Source organism: Betta splendens, chromosome 14, assembly GCF_900634795.4.
Source record: "Betta splendens chromosome 14, fBetSpl5.4, whole genome shotgun sequence".
Classification (NCBI taxonomy): domain Eukaryota; kingdom Metazoa; phylum Chordata; class Actinopteri; order Anabantiformes; family Osphronemidae; genus Betta; species Betta splendens.
This window is the reverse complement of record NC_040894.2, coordinates 4,900,117-4,921,147: the sequence shown is the minus strand read 5'-3', so window position 1 is coordinate 4,921,147 and position 21,031 is coordinate 4,900,117. Positions and strand designations below refer to the sequence as shown.

The following is a 21,031-nucleotide window of genomic DNA, read 5'->3' as shown; positions in this document are numbered from 1 at the left end:
AGGGCCCGTGGAGTAGTACAGCTGAAGTGCACCCACGGTGCAGACGGTCATTAGCATTCAGGAGGAGTAATATTGTGCCCTACTTTCTAGATACAACCACTGACATGTTAAATGAGGTAGGAGGTAAAGTAATATTTCTCTGATCTGTGCTCTGCTACGAGAACAGACAAACTTCAGCTCAGAGGACGGACGGACGGGAGGGGGTCCGTGTTTAGACAACTTCATCGCCCTCTGCAAGATCTCATCTAACTGGAGTAAGTAGGTAAATGTGATTGAATATTGATCTGAGCTGTGGAGGTTTAGCTCCATCCGTCCATCCATTGAAAGGACGTGCAGAGAGAACAGTGAGAACATCCTCAGGGAGAACCCGGTGATGCTTTCATGACTCTTCATTCACTCGGTTAGCTAAAAATACGCTGCATGGCATACTTTCCAGACTCATTCATGACCTTCAGTCTTCAGAAGGGAAACAGCACCCCTCCATGGACACAAGGGCAAAGGACAAAAGGAAATATTTATGGGATATTCTCCTGGGAAATCTGTTTAACATTACCAAAAATAAAAGACAGTTTTTTCTGGATGTTTTTATTTACTCTGTTTTTTAGAAACAATGGTTCTTTATATTGATCTCAGCTGATCTCAGCCTCCACCCACACAGCTGAGGGCTCATGTCAGAGTCACTCACTCTTTGTCTCTCTCCCACACACACACACACACACACACACACACACACACACACACACACACACACACACACACACACACACACACACACACACACACACACACACACACACACAGTGCTTCTCCAGCAAACAGCTTCCACACAGCTATTGCTTCAACAGGATGTGGGGAACGTTCACATTTCAGCGTATCAATATGATAGGAAAACCCTGGAAAGCTATGATGTTTCATTTGCTGGCACATAAAGCTTTGTAGATATTTACAATACAGGCTGTACGTCGCACGCACGCACACACACACACACACACACACACACACACACACACATGCTTCCCAGAAGCAGTGAAATGGGCTCATGTCTTAGACATTGTATAACATGACAGCCAGCAACAATGATAACATATACAGTTATATAGCAACAAAAATAACTTTAAAATAACCTTTCATTTAGATCAGATTAACACTGAAAATAGGGACAGAGAAATATTAATAATGTATAATCAACAATGATAGTGAACACAGAGTATCCGTCCGGGGCTAAAGCACATGCATGGTTTCTGTTTCAGTGGTCCAGATGATCCAGGTCCCTCGTATTTATTAACCCTCAACCTAGTGCTTCCCACAGTGTAGTGCTTGCGTGTACCCCTGTTTAACTGGTCTTGATGGTTCCCATTAACACAGTTTAGTTGTTACGGTCTTTGCAGAAGGCTAAACAATAAACACAGCAGGTGCTTGTGACACAGGCGAAAGAAAGGCAGGTAGAAGGCGACGCAGATGAGGGAGGTCCCGTTAAAGCCAACGGATGAATCCATTAATAACCGCTGGAGGTTGAGTGATGCGAGTCTACAGTGATCTGACTGAATCCGATTCAAAAACACACCTTAAACTGATTTGATATATTCAAGACAGACAAGGCGACGTTTTAAAAAGCCGGCGTTGGGATCAATTCTCCAAATGAATCAATGCAAACCCTGGCGTTCTGCTTTTAGCTGTGAGAAGCTGGTCGTCGTTTAAATTTACGCTCACACATGCAACTGAAAAACACATTAAATATAGTTAAGTGTAAGCCTCAGCTTGGTTCTCCGTTACATTAACAAACATAATAACATTATATTAAGGAGCTGCAGATTAAATATGAAGTGTTCTGTAGCACTGTAGCATCTCATGATCACACTTGCCATCGATGGATGTTTTAATCAGATCCCCGTTATTGTCAAATGTTGTATTTGTAGATCAGGATTTTGATGAAAGGAGTAATAAATAATGGAAATATTGTGTTGTCCTTACAGTAAAGCACATGGTACAATGGCTAATCATAGAAAATCTATCACTGCGTTGTAACAGTAAACTAACATCTGCCCTGTGGTACAAAAATGGCTTTTAAAATAAATAAGTAGTGATATGTGGTTTACAGACGCTTATGCAGACTCACTTTTACAACTCTCTTACAGTAAAGTGAAGGCTCAGAGCAGTGAACAGACACTGAACGTCCAACTGTGAACCCAAACCCAGCCCACGCGTCTGGGGGTTCAGCTCTTGGCCTCGCTGCCAGTCTGATCCAGGGGCTGGAAGGAAGCGCGGATTCTCTGGGCTCCGTTAACACACAGGTGCCCAAAAGCTTTGTTGTACCATTCCGGAGATTTCCCCCTGCAACAGAAGCAGGTTAATGATGGCGCCAGCGATTTAAACCGTCGCTGCGGTTTGAATGAAATCCTCCCGCACCTGAGGTCCACTCTGGATATGTGCGTGAGCCTGGTCCTCCCCGTCCCGGCGGGCTCCAGGAGATACTGCGACTCCAGAACCACCCCCCTCACAGCCCCCGCGCGTGGGCTGTCGTCGTGCTCGATGGAGACGCACACCAGCGCGCAGGCGCCCTTACACAGGTCCGTCCTCCACGACCTGCGGGCGCAGAGGAGGAGAAGGAGAAGAAGAAGAAGGAGGGGGGGGAGAAGAAGAAGAAGAATAAGAAAAAAAAAGAAGAGGGGGGAGGAGGAGGAGGAGAAGAAGAAGAAGAAGACCTTTGACCCTTAACAAGAGGTTTGAATCACACATTAAATTAACATCATTTTATAAAATGTGATCAAAATAAGGAATCAAAAACACTTTTCATAATAATAATATAACAAATACTAATAACGAAGAAGAAGAAGAAGACGAAGAAGAAGAAGAAGAAGAAGAAGAAGAAGCAAAAGAAGAAGAAGAAGAAGAAGAAAAAAGAAGCAAAAGAAGAAGAAGAAGAAGAAGAAAAAAGAGGAGGGGTGGAGGAGGAAGAGGAGAAGAAGAAGAAGAAGAAGAAGAAGACTTTAGCTCTAGCTCTGCAGCAGCGTGCCGTGGGCCCTGGCGACCTCTGACCTCAGCACCACGTAGTCGCAGCTGGGCTGCGGGGCCATGCTGCGGCAGGAGTACTGGTACACGTCCGTCTGCTTGTCCAGCGTCTCCAGGACCTTCTCCTGCTGGAGCTCCTCCCGCCACAGACGCTGCTCCCTGAGCAGCCGCTGCAGCACCTCGCCGGGAGCCGCCGGCACCTCCACGCACACGCGCCACCGCCGCAGAGGGTTTCCGTCCTCCACCTGGGGGCGGAGCACGCCACCGTTACGTTCATCCTGTATTTACAGCTAGCTTCACCGCCCACGGCCGCGCACCTTCTTGAACGCCAGCTCCGCCTGGTCGGCGCCGGGGCGAGACACCCAGCTCTTGCTCCTGTCCTTGGCCTCTTTCAGCAGGCTCTGCACCAGGCTCTCCAGGTGCGCGTGGTACGAGCCTTCCTCGTCCTCCTCGTCCTCCTCCTCGTCCACGTCCTCCTCGTGGGCCTTGCACAGCTCGTCCAGCGGGGGCGCCATCAGCTCGGCCTCCATGTAGGAGTTGCGCGACTGGCTCACCATCTCCTCCGGGATCTGGGGAGCGGCGACACGAGGCGTCAGGTTCTGGGAATAGACTTTGATATTTCGGTGAAACGCTGCTTTGAAATAGCGGTTGTCACCTGAAACATGTGGTGGCACTCAGCGATCATGTGTGCCAGGCCCTGCGTGGCTGCCAGGTTCTCGTTCAGGTCCTTTTGATCGGGTCGGCCTGTGGCGTACTTCCTCTGTATCGACCTCAAGGGGCACAATCGACCGATTCATTAATTAGCCTTCAGACCGTAAACGGTGCTGCTGCACAGCAGGGGGGCATAAATGCGCACCTCGGGGACAGCGCCTCGTTCTTCAGGATGCTGAGGTGGAAGAGCGACGGCCCCAGGCAGACGGCCAGGTTCATCGGCGTCATCTGGTTCTCCTCCACCAGCGCCGTCACGTCACGCAGGAAGTAGAGCAGCGTCTGCAGAACCTCCCTGTTTTCGTCCGGCATCAGCAAAATGGCCGCTCGCACCGCCTGCAGCCTCTGCTCCGTCGGGACGTCTGCGGAGGAGAGAGACGCTGGCTCAGTCCCCAGCGCTGGCGATGACGTGGGCCCAGTCCAGCAGTCACAGCTCGATGACTCACACTGGTAAATGTGCAGGAAGGTCTCGCCCAGCTTGCTGGTCAGCAGAGGCTCGGGCAGGTCCCTGAAGAACTGCTTGACCATATCGGCCACGTCGTAGGCCGACTGCTCCTCGTAGCTCACGGAGTCGGGCGACAGCTCGCACTGCTGCCTCAGGGCCTGGATGCGGGACTTCACGCCAGACTTGCGGAACAGACCCACCTGAGAGCGGAATGAGGCGAGTGAGTGAGATGCGCGGACGCTCGCGCGGACGCTGAGCAGCCGCCGCCTCACCTGGTCCAGACAGTGGGTTCTGAGGTGAGCGAGGGCCTGCTGCAGACACGGAGGGAGCGGGAACCCACAGCGCTGGACGTGAACCATGAGGGGGACCCCGAACACACTCTTCTCCTTGTAGTCCGGCACCTTCATCCGCTTCATGAACTTGGGCACAGACCTGTGGGGGGGGGGGGGTTATGACGTATTATGGGTTTCCAAAAGCATGAGAGGAGGTTCTTCCAAAAGCATGAATAAGGTGATGCTCGTCCCCACTCACCAGGTCCAGCCGTGTTTGTTGGACATGGAGTACTTCTCCATGATGGCGGTGAGGCGCAGCAGGGAGAACTTCTGCAGCAGGCTGAGCTGACCCGCCGACTGGCTGCTGATCTGCAGCGACGACACCGGCTGGTTGAGGTGGACGGAGGTCCTGAAGCTGGGCCACCGGAGCCTGGGGGGGGGCGAGACGGAACCGGTGAGACAGAACCCGAGAGGGCCCGAATGACCCGACCGAAGCTACTCACCGCGGCCGCGTGAGCGAAGCCCCGACGCCAGAGTCCCGCCTCTCGCGGCCGGTGCCCGTGGAGTCGGCGTCGTTTAGCGAGACGGCGTCGCGCTCGCCGTCGCTGGGCGTGGTCCTGCCCTCCCCCGCCTCGCCCTCGGGCAGCACGCTGCGGCTCCAGTGGTCCACTATCTGCTGCAGGCCGCTGACGTGCTGGATGACGTCGTCCAGGTGGGGGAACAGGCCGTCCTCCGTCCCCAGGTCCAGCAGGTCGCCGGTGCTGGCGTAGAGGTGGGAGCCGGGCACGTTGTCGTACACGCTCACCCGGCTGCCCCGGGGGGCCGCGGGGCAGCCGGGCTTGGACAGGGGCCTGGCGGACCAGGGCCGGCTCGGGTCGGCGCCGGGCGGCGGCGTGTGGGTGCGAGCGCCGGGGGACGGCACCAGGCTCTCTATGGACAGCGCTTTGGGGAAGGTGCCGGGTTTGTGGTCCTTGGGGACGTGAATGAGGAGGTTCTCGTACGAGTGGAACTGGCTCCGGCCGAACGGACAGTGCCCGTCCGTCCTCTTCCCCTGAGAGGGCAGCTCCATGTCCTCCAGGTACACGCTGCCCCTCTTGCTGGCAGTGCGGGGCCGGGCCGAGGTGGGCCCCGGCCCGGCGGGCCCAGCGGGCCCGGCGGGCCCAGCGGGCCCGGCCGCCTCGGCGCCGGGGCTCACGCTCATCATGGACAGGTCTGGACAGTCGTTGCTCAGAGGGGACCCGGCGCCGTCCGCCCGCTGCTCCGCGCTGGGCTCCAGGTGGCTGATGGGAGTGCACTGCAGCGTCTGCAGGGCCCGCGGCTCCTCCCCCTGCAGCACCGGCCCGCTGATGACCAGCGGCGGCCTGCGTCCGGGGCCCTTGCGCCTCGTCGACGGCCCCCACGTGCGCACGACCTCCATCCGCCGCAGGAACTCCTTGGCCTTGCTCCTCCCCGCGTGGCCGTGGCGCCCGCCCTTGATTGGCAGGGAGTTGTAGTGGGGCAGGTCCGGCGGCTGGTAGGCGGCGCAGAGCGACGCCATGGAGACGGAGTCGGGCATGGCGGCCGCCGAGTCCTCGCTGTGCAGCGAGGAGGCGTCGGCGGCCTCCTGCTCGCTCAGGTCGGTCAGCGCGCTCTCGCTGCTCGCCGCGCTGCGCGGGCCCCCGGCCCGGCCCGTCGGGCTGCTGGCGCCGTCCGACAGGAAGTCCTGCAGGCGGGACCAGCGGCGGCTGCTCCACTCGAACGTCCAGCGCTTGCTGATGGCCAGCTGGTCGTCCTCGTCAGAGTCGTCGCCCTGCGCGGATGCAGCGGATGTGAGTGGATCAGACAAGGTTCCGCTCAGTCGGGTCCACGCTGCACAGTGACTGATCCACACTGACTCACCTTCTTTTTGGGATGGCTCACGTCCAGTTTCATGGAGGCACACTTGTTCAGAGTGTTTAGACGTCTGCAACACACACACATGGAAACTCATGGATGGATGCATATGTCCAGCTCTGCCTTCACTCTCTCACCTGGATGAACATCAGCCTGGGACTGCAGCCTCCGGCTCCTCCCTTCCACCCCCTCACCCACCCCCGCCCTTTAACATCTCCCCTCATTGTTTCCCCCTTGCTGAGTCAGGAAGCAGCTGTTTGGAGGCTTTGTTGACGTCGGTGTAGAGAACATATCAACTGTATTTCTTATAATCATCATTTTACATAGAAACCTTTTTAAAAAACAAGTAAAGAGCGTTTCATGAGCAGGAGAGATCATTGTGGGCGTGTTCTATGGTTCTCTGATGTGTGTTCTCTCGCGACAGAGCTGTCAGGACTCACTAGCGTTGTAATTACCACACCCTCCTCCACTGCAGACACTACAGAGATGAGAGTGAAAAGAGAGGAGAGAGAAAGATAAAAAGTCCGGGGTGAAGTAAGTCGTGAAAGCTGGGGGAATTTACAATATGACGGGAGAGAACAGAGGGTTCATAGACGTGGGAAAAGCCGCCATCTGGCCGAATGCGGTGGCGCCCCCTGACTCTGTCCCCGTCACCCCCAGCCTCCGGGTTCTGCCCCCTGGGAGTCTGCGCTCTTTGAATGGGAGACCAGACTGCAGCCAGAGGGGAGGGGAGGCGACCGGATCAAAGCCGGGCGTCGGAGGAAGAGACGGACGGGACTTCATTAAAGGCTGAGGTCAGGCAGCAGGTGAGGAGCGCCCGGCGCCGAGCTGCAGAACCGGGTCCGAGGAGAAACCAGAAGAAAGACGGACGGACGGACACGCGTCCGCTCGTACCGGCACAGAGGCTCCACCAGGTCCCGCTCCAAGAAGTCGTGGTCCCTTTTCACTGAGGAGATGTCGATGGGAAACTGGGAATCTGAAGAATGAAACAAAAAAATTACAGTTACCAAAGCTCAACTATTATCGTCTCTTACTCAGAGCACACGCACACATTTTATAACCGCCAGATAAATGAGTCTGCTCAACATCAGAATGACCCAAGCCTTTTATTTGGGCAGCGCTGTGGTGGCAGTGTGTGTGTGTGTGTGTGTGTGTGTACTTCTTAGATTACTGAGGCCATTTCCTGTTTGTGCCTGTGAATGTGAATGAGCGCCTGTCACGTTTCTACATAGGTGAAAGGAAGAAAGGCAGGAGGACAGAGAACTGAGTGAAAGGAAAGACAACACACAGAGAGAAAAGGCAGACTGGGAGAAAAGCAGGAGAGTCGGGGAGGGGGGCAGATGGAAAAAGGTGGAAGCGAGAGAGGAGCGAGAACAAGAAGCGAGAGAGTCCCAGCAGAGATAGCGAGGCCTTTCCCATGACCTCCCCCCTCTGGACAGGAACTGAGGCCTGGAAATAGAACACAGCGCTGGAAGCCGGGACGCGGAGACGAAGGGATGCAGAAAGGAAAGCAGAGAGGAACGCGGGGCTGCTTCACCTTCGTAGAGCTGAGCGTACTGAGGAAAACCCGCCGCGCGCAGCCAGTCACAGGCCTCCTTCGCCTCGATCTCTGCAGGAGAACGCGAAACAAAAGGAGCATTAGGAGCTGCTGCTTCTGGTTTAATCCTGTAAAACAGCATAAATCAAGTGTAATAATGAACATGACACGGAATCTAATGTAAATGTTAGATAAAACGTAAACGTAAAATTCCCATCTTGTGTCAACTTTATGAAACACACACACACACACACACACACACACACACACACACACACACACACACACACACACACACACACACACACACACACACAAAGCTCCAGCTCAAGACAAAACCCCCCATCCCACCATTTTTAGCACAAGCAGGGAGGAATCTCCCAGGATTAAACCTTCCTCTGGGAATCCACCGGAATGGTGCGACTGAAGAATCTGGGAGGGAGCCAGATGAGGACGCACATTATCTCCAGGGGACAAAGGGCAGCGTTTACAGAGTCCAACACGGAGTATCCGGTGCTTTCAGACGACGTCCACGCACATGAAGCGCAGTCATATTTCAGCTGTTGATGCAGGAACGCTGGCACCACACCCACCGCGCTGCTGCTGCTGCTGCTGCTGCTGGCATTTTACAGCCGTTTGTTTACTGCATTTTTCCGCTAAATGCATCATTTACACCAGCAGCTCAGAACGTGCATGTTTCCTTTATGAGCAGACACCGGTTAAATAAAAACATCTGCTCTGACTTTTTACAGGTTTATAAACACATCCACGCTGATGTAAAGTGAGGGAATCTACAGACTTCACTGCATCGTTACCAACAGTTACTCTCATTCACTCGCACTCGTCTCATTCAAGAATAAGAAGCCTCCGTCTTCACCATCAGGGACGAGAACGAACGGCCAGAGGAAATGATCCTTTCAGGCGACACCTCGCACCCGCTGACTTACTTGAAGGCCTCATGGTGCAGCTGATGCTTCTACCGCTGCCGCCTTTGCTCAGACTCCACTTTCCTCTCCATCCCATCCTGCGTCCATTCCCGCGCTTCCTCCTCGTGCTTTTCCAGCCCTCCGTCTGGAACCCTTGTCTCCTGCTGTACCAGCCTGCTCCTGTTTCCTCTCTGGGACTTTCTGCTTCGTTAGGATCCACATACGATAACTCTCAACTCTCTTATTATCCTCTCCCTTTTTAGTTTTATGCCTTTTCCTCTTCGTTCATCTTCTAAATGCTTCTTTCTGCCTTTAAGCATAAACAAATACACTTTCACATTCCACTCTCCATCGTCTTGCTCTTCTTCATTTATCCTGTCAAAGCCTTCCTCTAAACAAACCTCCTCCCTCACACATTTTCCTCCTTTCTTCACTGACACCTCCTCATCCTTTCCTCCACTTCGCTCCGGCCGATCTCCATCTTCCCGCTCGTCCCCGGAGCCGCCGTTGCCCCATCGCGGCCGCGGAGGAAATGGCTAATTGCAGCTGGCGCTCGCATCCGCCGGCCCCCGAAGTCCCGGCCTGTCGACGGGTGGACGCGAACCTCCCCCGTCAGCCGGTCCCACCGGCGAGGACGGTCTGACCTCAGCGCCGGCTCCGCTGCTCCACTGTAAACCAGAGCGGAGCGATGTGTGGGAGAACCCAGCGCGCACACACGCACACATGCGTTGATGCAGAACGTGGCCCAGATGTTGCCCCCAGTGAGTCAGGGAATGCAGCAGGAATGGGGCCGGCAGACAGCTGGGGCGGGGAGACGGACGGACCCCGTGGGAAAAGCGCAGGGAGGACCACATCAGCCACTCGCCTGGTGAGAGAGCGCGAGCGCTAGAATGGAGCTTTCCTCCGCTCTACTGCGTGGAATAAATGAGCACGACGCAGTGTGCGTGGAACAAAGGGGACGCAGGGCGACTCCTTGCGTAACAGGGGCTCCGGCTGATGTTGCATAAGCCCAGCGGCTCCGCTTTCCTCTCCTCGGCGTTTCATTTCCTGCCTTTTGTCCCAGACCTCGCGTGACATCAGCGCCGGCGACTTTGCCACGTGTCCGCGGCGGCGTGCGAGCTAAGAACGGCAACAGGAAGTTCCTGGGCCGAGCATGTCAGTGTGACTCAGCTGTGACACCGGCTCAACAGACCGAGTTCTGAGTGGTAGAAGGAACAGAAGCGTTTATATACTTATAGTTTATGGTTTAATAGTTTTAGCCGTTCTGCGAGGAAACGCGGGGATGTCAGTTCATCCCATGTGACTTATCTGCAGTGCTAAGGAATGTGCTGTAAACCTGAATCTGATGCAGGTGCAGCCGCCTGCATCACTAGCTGAGCGTTCACAGAGGGGTTCGACAGCAGGATGGGGATGCAGCGAAGCCCGATAAACTTGTGTCGGGCTGTTCCACCGTTCACCAGCAGAGGGCGCTAAAGCAGTGCAGCTCTGGACTTATTACATGGCTACAGACAGACTGTATACAATATTACACAAAACACAAAAAATATGACTGTGCAGCAGTCACGTCCAATGTCAGCCTTGATTTGAGATTTAATTGCACTCACCAGCTACCACCAAACATGACACAGGCCTCTAGTCCTACATTCATTTGTGCTGATGGGCTCCGGCCATTTGTCAGACAGTCCAGCAGCTGCCGGGAAGTGAAATGCAGCTGTGGAGCGTGTGAGAGGGAATTAAATGGGTCACGCCGTCATCTCAGCCTCACGCAGGCACAGGCTTGCTTCTCCAGCTACATTCCTCACCAGCCACGACTGTCAGGCCTCTCTGGGCGCAGCGTGCCACCCTCCCATACATCATATACGTGATTTTGTTTCACCGGGGGGGCAAAGACGCACGCCTCATCGCCATCGCGGTAACATCACACCTGGAACGGCCTCCGCACGCGGGAGAGAGAGAGAGCACGTCGGCTCCACGGAGGCGAGTCATGTGACAGGAAGCGGAGGAAGCAGCCATCTGATACAAAGCTGAGCAAAAACAACACACACCTATAGTTTGTTTTGACTTCTGTGGGATTCACATATACAACCAGCTGGACACTAGCTGGAAGCTGATGAAACAGAACCTGATGAATAATCTTAGATGTTTAAAGCCTAAATCTCGTCTGTATCCCTGAATTACAGTGCACACGAGGAGCTTCTGGAGCTCATATAGCAGAGATAAAACCAGTGAGCGAGTCCTGTCACACATCTGTCCTTCACACAGACACACAAACGCTCCCCCAGCGCCTCCGGGCGGCCTCCCAGCCGTCTCTACCTTGCTCCAGCCTCTGCAGCAGCTGCCGACGGGCAATGATGCGCGACAGGCGCAGGGCCGAGCGCCGCCGGGGGGTGTCGCCCAGCCTCAGGTAGTGGTCCCGCCCATCGGGGGTCATGGCGTCCAATAGGGTCGGCTCCGCGTCGCCGTCGCTCTCGCTGTCGGGACCTTGGGCCTCGGCGCCCCGGTCCGTAGCGTCCGGGACGTCCACATCGCCGCCGCCCCCGGCTTCGACCCACAGCTCGTCCACGTGGTCGTGTGTAACGTTTCCAGCGGTCGCGTCCCCCATAAAAGCTCCATCGCCGGCTGTTCCAGTTGTATTTGCCGCGTTTGAACGCTCCGGGCTGTTCTTCCCATCCATACTGGTCATACTGGTGCCCACAGCCTCCATAGCGGCCCTCTGTAGCCCTCACTAGTCTGCGAGCCCTCCTCCCGCTCCGGTCGAGCCCTCCTTGTGAATTCCTGTCACCAACATGTTCTCACTGGAAGCCGAATCAGCTCCCAACCCTCCTGCCTCCTCCCTTCAACCCAGTGCAGCACAAACACAAGCTTCATTACACCACCTGACTCAGATGACAGACAGGCACGCACCCACACACACACAATGCCCGCGCTGACGTTTTAGCTGAGATGGGAGGAAGACTCACAAACACTTGCTTCCACAAGCTCTTTCCTTTGGTCACGTGACCTGAGGCCAGTGGGCTGACAGCTCAGGAAACACTGTGCTGCTTCCTGAAGCTCTGCCAAAGACACAACTTGGTACATGTCTCCAGCAGATGTGTCTCATGTGTATGAGAGAGCGAGAGAGAGAGGGAGAGAGAGAATGGCATACATGGGATGTGAGCTGTGATCAGGGGATAGATCTGGAAAAAGCATTATCCATGCGGTCATAGCTCGGTGCGAGAGGGGAAGAGGCAGAACAATAGAGACTATGTGGGCGTGTGAGGCTGGGCTGAGGAATGTACATAGGACCCGAGCATTAGTGACCAGCACTTAGCAGGAGTGCATGTTGTTCAGTCGACACCATCGAGTTCGCAACATAGCATTCGAATAGAGACAATTTACAACTTCTAGTTTGGGACTGAACAGCTTCTCTTTAGGAGGAAGGAATGTTTAATTCCACTCATATAATCTCCGTATACTCCTCAAACCGGAACCATGAGATAAGCGGGGCCAGTTTCTGAGATGAGTGACTGAATGATGTTGTGTCATAGCCAAGCGATGAATACAGGGGGGTGATTTAATACATTTTAGGGAGTCGAGAGGATTGAGGCGCACATGAAAAGTATGTCAAACCAAAGTCCGCTTCAGGTCACACACACACACACACACACACACACACACACACACACACACACACACACACACACACACAGTGATTGTACAGTAGATAGACAGTAGAGATCAGCATTTACTGGCAGATCTTTGCATTAACCCATGTCCCAGGTCAGCGTGGGTCAAGCTGTACAATTCATCTAATTTAATTTGATTGGTTTAGATTAGATTAGACTGCCCTCTTGAGGCAACCAAGGAAAAAATTATCATATCGTTAAAAAAAAAAAAAGAGTATGATTTGATCATGTTTCATATATTTGAATCTGGATTAGACAAAAGCCGAGCGCATTAAACAACATACATGATGCAGACACAGAAAGAGGAAGCTGAACAGGAGGCGTCGTGGGGCAGGGCTGTAGTACAGTAACATGAGGAGGCTCAGTTACAGCAGGCCAAGAAGGGGCACGACCAGAGGAGCAATAAAGAAAGAATTAAATGCACCGGCCTCATTGTGTGAAGCTCTGATGTGATATCAAATCAATATTATGAACCTTCTTCACTGAGAGCGGACGTAAAGGTTTTCATGATACAAAATAATGTATGCTGGAGCTGCCTCTTGCTGCTAAATAAAGTGTGAGAAACGCCACTTTTTAAAATGATTGAAGGTTTTTACGTAGAAACATTCAGTTTTTGCATAAAGAAGTCATTAAGTGTCCTGGTGCATTCGACCGCGAGGCTCCGACTGTCCATTGCTGAATGCCAGTGTAACAGTGAGGCCAGATGTGCACACGTTAAGGAGCCCCCTGCTTCAAATCTGATCCAGCCAGATGTGAACTGTGCCTGGTGAGCTGATGGGTTAAGCAGTGGGGTGGAGGAGGAGGGGCTCGGCTGCTTTTAAGGGGATTTTGGGGGGGGGGGGGGGGGGTCTGTGACTGGAGGACAGGACAAAGGGTGAAAGAATCAAGTGGAAGAGGGTTGAAGCTACTGGGGCGGCAGGTGTTTTCTCCCTGTTCCACCCATCGTCCAACACTGAGCACGACGGGCCGCAGAGCCGCGCACGTGGCCCCGTCTGACAGCCGCAGTGGCCGTGATTGATGCCGCGGCCCGTGGTGGTTTGTGGCGTCGTGAAAGTTGGCATCTGGGTCGTTTCGTTCGCCCGAGAGGCGGACGTCTCGGTGGTGACGTTACAGCGGGGGAGTCGGCTGCATCTCTGCTCCGTCTCCTCCCTTTCTGACGCACGCTCGACAGCGACAGAACCGTGCGCCCGCGGTAAATATAGAGCCTGACCCTCCGACCGTGGCGCATCGCTGGGTATAATAATACCTGGCTCCTATCTATAGCTATAATCCCAGACTCTAAAATATTAAATCCCTCCCCGGACAATTTAATAAACAACCCACTCCACGGGATTACGGGGAGAAACGCTGCACAAATGGCTGCACGTGCCTGCCCTGTTTTCAGAACTAAATTTGACAATGACCTTCCCAAAATATCAAGGGGCGCGCTGCGCACGACGCCACGCGCGACGCCACGCACGAAGGCGCAGCGCTCAGCCTCGCACAAACTTTTGTCTTCGACATCCAGATTCTAAATGGAGTTGTCTTTGTGGTCTGTATTAAACTATCGCTCGTATCGGCGAGAAGCAAAACGTTCTTCCGTGCGGTGAGAAATTCATTTAGTATGGCGGGCCCCAAGGGTCACTAGAACGGCGTTTTTAAAACGCGTTTTGTCAGGTTGTGACGCGTCTCGTAACGCATTTTGTCATGTTGTGACGCGTCATGTCAGGTTGTGACGCGTCACGAGACGCGTCTTGGTTGTTTTCGAGACGCGTCACGAGACGCGTCTTGTTGGGTCAAGACGCGTCACGAGACGCGTCTCGTTTGGTCTATGCAAATTTTTCCCCGCCCATGTTTTCCCGCCACCAATACATTCAAAGTGACTTGAGCCAATCACTGATGACTTGGAACAGTCAAAAGTAGTAGATGACTGATACTCACTGACAATGTGTAAACAGTAAAATAGAACTGAAAATAGCCCCTTCCTTGGCTATGTAAGAACATATTCACCAAGTGCTGTAGATAATAAAACAAGATAATAAAATAAAGCTAAAAGTTTTAAGAACATGCTTATATTAAGCACATGCATGCTTAAAATATGAGTTTATAATTTTTATTTTTATTTTAGAGCATTCGTGATTAAAAATAACATTAAAATATAAAAATTTGTAAGTAAACGCAAAGATTAGTCTCTAATGTCAACAAGAAGAGCCTCATCAAAAAATTGTTCATCATTAGGGGTCACTCCTATTCTTCTGTTTTGTGTGGTACACGCGAGGAGTTAGGGGATTGTGTGTGGGAGTGACCATCAATGAGCGGGGCTTTGTACAGTGTGTGAAAAACAAATTCTGCTTGCTTTCTACTGAGGAAGTGCACCAAGAGGTGTTAGTATTTTGTGTCTTTACCTGCACAGTGTAATCTGAGCAGCAGACACATGAATGAGATTGCCTGATTTAATTCGGGCATTCAGTTATTGGACTTGCTTGCGCAAGAAGAACTCTTAAATAATTTAATGTATGTTCCTATAAAGTCTTCACCTTAGCCAAATGTGCATAGTTCAATAAAGAATGAAAATGCATCGGCCATCCTGTACGGTGTGGTCTGCTGGAGCAGCAGCATCACAGTGAGGGACAGGAAGAGACTGGACAGGATCAAGTCCAGCTCTGTCCTGGGCTGCACTTGGACACGGTGCAGGAGGTGGGTGAGAGAAGGGTCCTGGCTAAACTGACATCCATCATGGACCAGGACTCTGACCCACTGGAAGTCACTGCTCTGGAGAGCAGCTTCAGCAGCAGACTGATCCACCCTCGCTGTGTGAAGGAGAGATATCGTAGATCCTTCCTACCTGTCTGTCAGACTGTACAATCAGTACTGTATCAGTGGTTTATGTAACCTGCTCTGCACAATATTTGTGTGTAAATCTGTGAACGATCATGTATATTGTTACCGGTACAAATCTTATACCCATTACTGTGCAATAACCCTGCAATGACCTCATACTCACTCAAACTGTACTGCTTTGTACTGTGCCAACACAAACTGGTCTGTAGCTGTACTCTCGCTTATCTGTACTGCTGTTGTGAGAAGTAATTTCCCAACTGCAGGACTATTAAAGGTTTTCTTATTCTTATTTAACTTTCGCCCCGGTGAAGTTACCTGCAAGTTCCCTCGTGGTAACTGGGCCAGATGTCAACCGTTCTGGACAGCAGCAGGTGACAGCAAAGGGCACAGGGACTTGAGTGGACCTACCTGAAGCCATGGCTTGAATTTTCTTCACCGTTTTCATAAGTATCACTATGAATCTCTTAGTATGTATCACATGCATGTCATAGCGCTCAAATAAAGTGACAATGACAGTATCATAAATTAGCTGTATGCTTTGATAATATAAAAAATGACAAACATAAGCGATTGCTTCGGAGCAGTAGATTGTGTGTTTTTGCAACCATCAACCTCTCCTGAATTTTCAGACATGTAGCTTTTAACATAATAAATGCACTGCACTAGAACAGATGTGCAAACCATCAAGAAGAAAAGCTTTAAAGTGAACTGAACTCTCTCATTAGTATTGACCTTAATGTCTGACCAAAAGTTGAATGATTTATCCACACACTCTTTGGTCCCTTACAGTAATAGGTTAACAAAATTACGACAAATGTTCTCAAAAGCAAATCTACAGGAAGGATCACAGTAGGAGCACAAAGCTGCAGTTGTAGCTGTTTAATGGAAGGGACCGCAATCAGAACAAGACTCCTGTTGAATTCATCTGCCATGGCCAGTTGTGGTGAGTGGAGAGGTGGGGGGTTGGAAGAGGAGAACAGGTTGGAAACGTCCCGGTCCAGGAATGGAGTCATCTGCAGACAGGCAGAATTTAGGAAAAAAAAAATGCACAAGAGAAATCACAAAGTCATGACCGAACAGCATCTATGTAATTGTGGTGGAAATTTCCCATAAAGAAGCAGATGAGAGAGTTGTCCTTTTGTGCGATTTATTGAAATAATAAAGAAAATAAAAATAATGGGGAAAGCAAACAAAAAGCATGGATGTTGATCGTGCACATCAACAAACCAAAAACCAGCTGGGGAGATCAGTGCACACACCACGAAGGTGTGATGCAAAGAGCCCACGATCCGCAAGTTGCTTCTGCCTTTTAACCCCTTTCTCTGGCTCTGGTGGAATGTCTCTCTGCAGCAATGGAATTGTTCGTGCCACTTTATCTCGCTGTGAGTGAGAATATTTGCTTTCTCACTTCTGCATCATCATGTCTTGTTATCCAAAGGAAGGAACACCGAGCTTCCAAGACAAGATGCATTCGCTTTAACAGCCTTGGGTCTGGTGGGGAGTCAGAGTCCGGGTGTAAAAGACAAACATATATCATAAATTACTAGTCAGTCAAATGGAACATCAGATGTTTAGAATTGATGTACGACAGGGCGCAAGAGATTAGTTGTTTGTGCGAGAATGTTCAGTTCAGTATTGCACCTAACCAGCACATGACGACTGTGTTGGATAAGAAATAGCACAAAGGCAAAAATTTTCCAGTACAGTAATATAAACATGTAGGGGAAGGTTTCACATGTGTGACATAAATCTGTTTTATTTCATTGCCCTTAATAAACAAACAAAAGAAGTTTATATACCAAAAACATACGATTTTCAAAAGGTTTTAAGTTTTCAAACGGGTCAATTTGAGTGGTAACCTAAAAGGATGGTTAAGCAAAGCTCTGTGTATCAAGGTGTCTATCAAACCTATAGCAGCATACATAGGACAATGTTCAAAGCGATCTGTATTGCAGGAGATCTCACTACCCTTGCCACAGCTTGTTTAGTCTGCTACCATCAGGAAGGAGAATTAGGAATCCACTACAGACTATAACCAGCAGTCCAGCATCACATACATGCATACGTACCTATTCTTTGATGTTTTGACAATGCAGCAGCATCACTGAGAGGCTGGACAGGGTCATCATGAAGTCCAGCAGGGTCCTGGTTTATGCTCCGGATACTATGCATGCGGTGGGAGAGAGAAGGGTCCTCTTGCTGAAACAGACAACAAATGACAGTCACACGGTTAGAAAACAGGTTATGGGAGAAGATGAGCCATGAAAGAACAAGCAAATCCCTGTCATGAAATGTGCTGGACTATATATTATATTATATTATATATATTATATTATATTATATTATATTATATTATATATATAAATAAAAATTACTAAAGTGCTTTATATATAAGTAGTTAACAGTGCAGTGAGAACCATATCTGCAACCATGTACTAATTAAAATATAGAGAGTAAACACAAAGAGTAAACACATTGTAAAATACAGAGTAATAGTGCAAAAGCAAATAAATCTTTGTCTGCTTAAAAGCCAGTGAAATAAAAATATCAACTGGTATGAGTGTAAAACCTCTAAGACAAAACATACAGAAGATAAGCGCATAATTCATAATGCTATGGTTTACATAGGAGCAGGGTTTACATGTTGCAAGTTAGCAATTACAATAATACAGCAGTAAATAGAAACCTCCTGCATGCGTCATGTATCCCTACCATTCACTATTTATTGCTGTTATGATCAACAGTATCAACATCCTTGTCACCGTTTTCCCTGTTATAATGGCATTGTTTGGTGCATAATAATCATTACTACTATGACCGTCTAAAGTTTTGGATACTTTGCTGATATTGTGTTTCTAGGCTAAGAATTAAGATCTCTACGTGTGTCAACCTAATGCATTTCGAAAAGGGCTGTTTTTAAAAAAAGCAACGCTGACGTGTTTGTTCTGGACCACACTGTTAATTAGCACAGGTGTGCTCACAGCAAGAGCCCGTGCAGCTAGACAGAAAGCAAACTAATAACACGAGGCTCCACGCAAGAGCCGCTTTTCGTACATTTATGTTGCATTCTCGTGTTTGTGTTCTGTGACTGAAACAAGCGCAACCACGAATAAATTAGCAAACAACACCGAACCAAGCTAAGCCCAACGAGTTAGCATAAACGCAGCTAACAGCATACACATACATGTCACACACAGGTAACAGTTCTGATATTGTTCCTGTTCGTAAACGTGTTCCTACCTACAAAGTCGGAAATTATCCAAAGCACAAACGTTCAGCGCACTTCCAGCACACACACGGAGCTTCTCCGAACTAATGTCGCAGCGAAAAAAGCAAACTTTACCGGGCCAAACATGCGGCAAAGATCCCTTATTAGACAAAAATGAGAGCGAGCGCTCACACTGACACGCAATCGCGCTTACAGTACAGAAAGCTCACTCCGACAAACCTTTGGAGCTTTAATTTAATTTTTACTATTATTACTTACCTCCATCGCATCATGTTTATATCCAGTGCGCATGTGTCGTTATTTGAACTTTTATTGGTCCTCCTACGGGCTGCGGAGGACATTCGTCTTCTTCTTCTTCTTCTTTAACTCTGGTGATTCTTCTTTCTTCTTATCCTTGGAGCGTGGAGCACCCTTAAACTTAATTTACCGCCCTCTACTCTACCTTCTTCTACTCTCCTTCGATCCACTTAATATACTCAAATTCACGGAAGTGCTGTTAGTTTAGGATTTAGATTTTCGCTTTGTATTTTCTCTGATTAACACAAATAGTTAAATTATGAAGGTGTTTATCAACAGTCAACAGTCAATTGGACTTAATAATAGGAAGAAAAAAGAAGAATTAGTACAAGCAGAAGCAGCGAAGATTTGCATACATCAACAAGTAAATATACCACATTTTGGTACGGGACAGAAGGTGGCGATAGTGCGCAATTTGTCGAACGCAAACTGCCCATAAACAAAAGCAAAAAAGAAGAAGAAGCAGAAGAAGAAGAAGAAGAAGAAGAAGAAAGTTTTCGACAACGCTTCCAGGACAACAAAAGGCAAGTTCGTCTCAAGGTCTGTTGCGTTTTCCTTCTTAAAACATTGAATTAGGTCGTCATAGTCTGCACTTTACCCTGTGTATTACTCGCCATTGATGTGAGTCCCCTGTGTAACTTTGCTGCATTGTAAATAGTTTAATATCTAAAATTGAACTCGATACGAAGACTGCAATGCGGTGGCATTAAATAAATGCGTGCTTTATAGTTATTCCATAGTGCTAGTTAAAATGAAAGTCAGAACAGTAGTCAACAGTCTACAGCCGCAACAATCACTTGCCAGTTGGAATGTTTCAATGAAACTTAAGGTCCAGCCTGGTAACAAATGTAGTGTCTAAACATTGTCGGTTTCAACGAAAAGATGCACAGTTAGAAAGAATTAAGTTGAGTTAGCTTGAATTTAACCAAGTACCGTAATATGTCTTTACAGATTTCTTACATTGTGTTTAGACTGAAATGGGACCATGTCAGATTCTGAACACTGGGCACACAGTGAGCTCTTTTGTTCTTAAATTACATATGTGAAGTGATTCGAATAGCTCCATTTATTTGTAATGAAATAAGTATTAAGTCAGTTACTGAGATTTTGTTTCTTATAGCTGACTAAATGTCTGGATTATTATATTTACTTGATATATATGTATGTGCTTCACTGTTTCTTAAATTATTAAGGTGGAACCCACAGACAAGGGAGGTTGAGAGAAATTGTGTGCCACAGATGTCTATTCAACCTGTTGATGGTGCTGAGGCTGTGTACCATGCATAACCCAACTGATGCTCCCACACACAAAGTACGTGTTAGTAATTGTGTTGTCTTTTTTTGCTGTTTTTTTCATATTTTCTAGCTGTGTCCTTATAGGCAGCCCTCACTAGGAAGCAGAAGAAGTGGAGCGGTCAGGTAATTGTTATATAGACATATGTAGTGCTTACAAGCGCTCCAGGTTGATAGACTGAGCATCTGAAACTTGTCCTTTCAACTGATCAAGGATTTCACCAAGCCTGTATACAGGTCTGTACACAGTGTGTGTGACTGCTTTTCAGAAAAAAATCTATGACAGAAATGTCAGGTTAGGTTGTAGTTGAGGTTAGTGGAGATTACAAATATTCTGTAGGTGCGGTAGTGAGTGGTTCTCTGTCTGGTCTAGGGTAAACCACTCTTTTTGCCACCTCCAGCATATCTGTGACTGGAATGTGAAGAAGTATTGAGTGAGTGAAGTTTTCAGTGATAAGTCTAACAACTCAACTTTTAACCTCCTCCCTTGTGTCACTCTTGTTTGTCGTTTTAGGAATAGGAGCAGTTAAGGATACCAAAATGTCCTGAAGCTGGCCTAGTCCCTCTTTAGAAATTACAAACCTGCAGAGGCTTCAGTACAAGAGTGTACACAAGCAGTTGCACTGTGTTCAGTCATCCCTCAGATTGCAATTGCTATCAGAAAGGCAATGTTGAGCAGCCCTTGAGACAGGAGACCTTTGTCCCCATTGGTGAGTACTGAAAAAAATAACACGTTTGTTTACAGCACTGCAAGTCTTGTTTTAATGTTAGCCTGAAGCACCAATAACAGTCTGTGTTTCTGTGTCTTGCAGGTTCTCTCACAGGCAAGTGAAGAGTGCTCGAGTAGGGAAGTGGGCTGAGATAATTTTTGGCTCTGAGGATCTGCTATCAGGGTCTGCCCCCTTTGCCACGTTTCCAGTGTCATCAACCCAACTGTTTTCTTCCTTACCAGCTACAC

The 21,031-nt window shown here is 49.6% G+C and overlaps 1 protein-coding gene across 3 annotated transcripts in view; it reads right to left on the bottom strand.

Annotated features, from left to right (window-relative positions):
• Positions 1 to 674: 674 nt before the first annotated feature.
• stard13a (StAR-related lipid transfer (START) domain containing 13a) overlaps positions 675 to 21,031 on the bottom strand; it is a 40,278-nt gene continuing 19,921 nt past the window's right edge. For 2 of the 3 annotated variants that reach the window (XM_029173303.2, XM_029173305.3), the window contains 13 exons: positions 7,844 to 7,915; positions 7,201 to 7,282; positions 6,313 to 6,376; positions 4,938 to 6,223; positions 4,694 to 4,864; positions 4,435 to 4,594; positions 4,164 to 4,362; positions 3,866 to 4,079; positions 3,665 to 3,779; positions 3,327 to 3,578; positions 3,037 to 3,254; positions 2,407 to 2,583; positions 675 to 2,331 (listed from right to left, as the gene is read on the bottom strand). In XM_029173303.2, the coding sequence (XP_029029136.2) occupies positions 2,214 to 2,331; positions 2,407 to 2,583; positions 3,037 to 3,254; positions 3,327 to 3,578; positions 3,665 to 3,779; positions 3,866 to 4,079; positions 4,164 to 4,362; positions 4,435 to 4,594; positions 4,694 to 4,864; positions 4,938 to 6,223; positions 6,313 to 6,376; positions 7,201 to 7,282; positions 7,844 to 7,915 (3,128 nt within the window). In that variant the 3' untranslated portion in view covers positions 675 to 2,213. Of the gene's footprint in view, positions 2,332 to 2,406; positions 2,584 to 3,036; positions 3,255 to 3,326; positions 3,579 to 3,664; positions 3,780 to 3,865; positions 4,080 to 4,163; positions 4,363 to 4,434; positions 4,595 to 4,693; positions 4,865 to 4,937; positions 6,224 to 6,312; positions 6,377 to 7,200; positions 7,283 to 7,843; positions 7,916 to 11,082; positions 11,691 to 21,031 lie in introns of those variants that run through there. The other variant, XM_029173304.3, reaches the window with a different exon arrangement.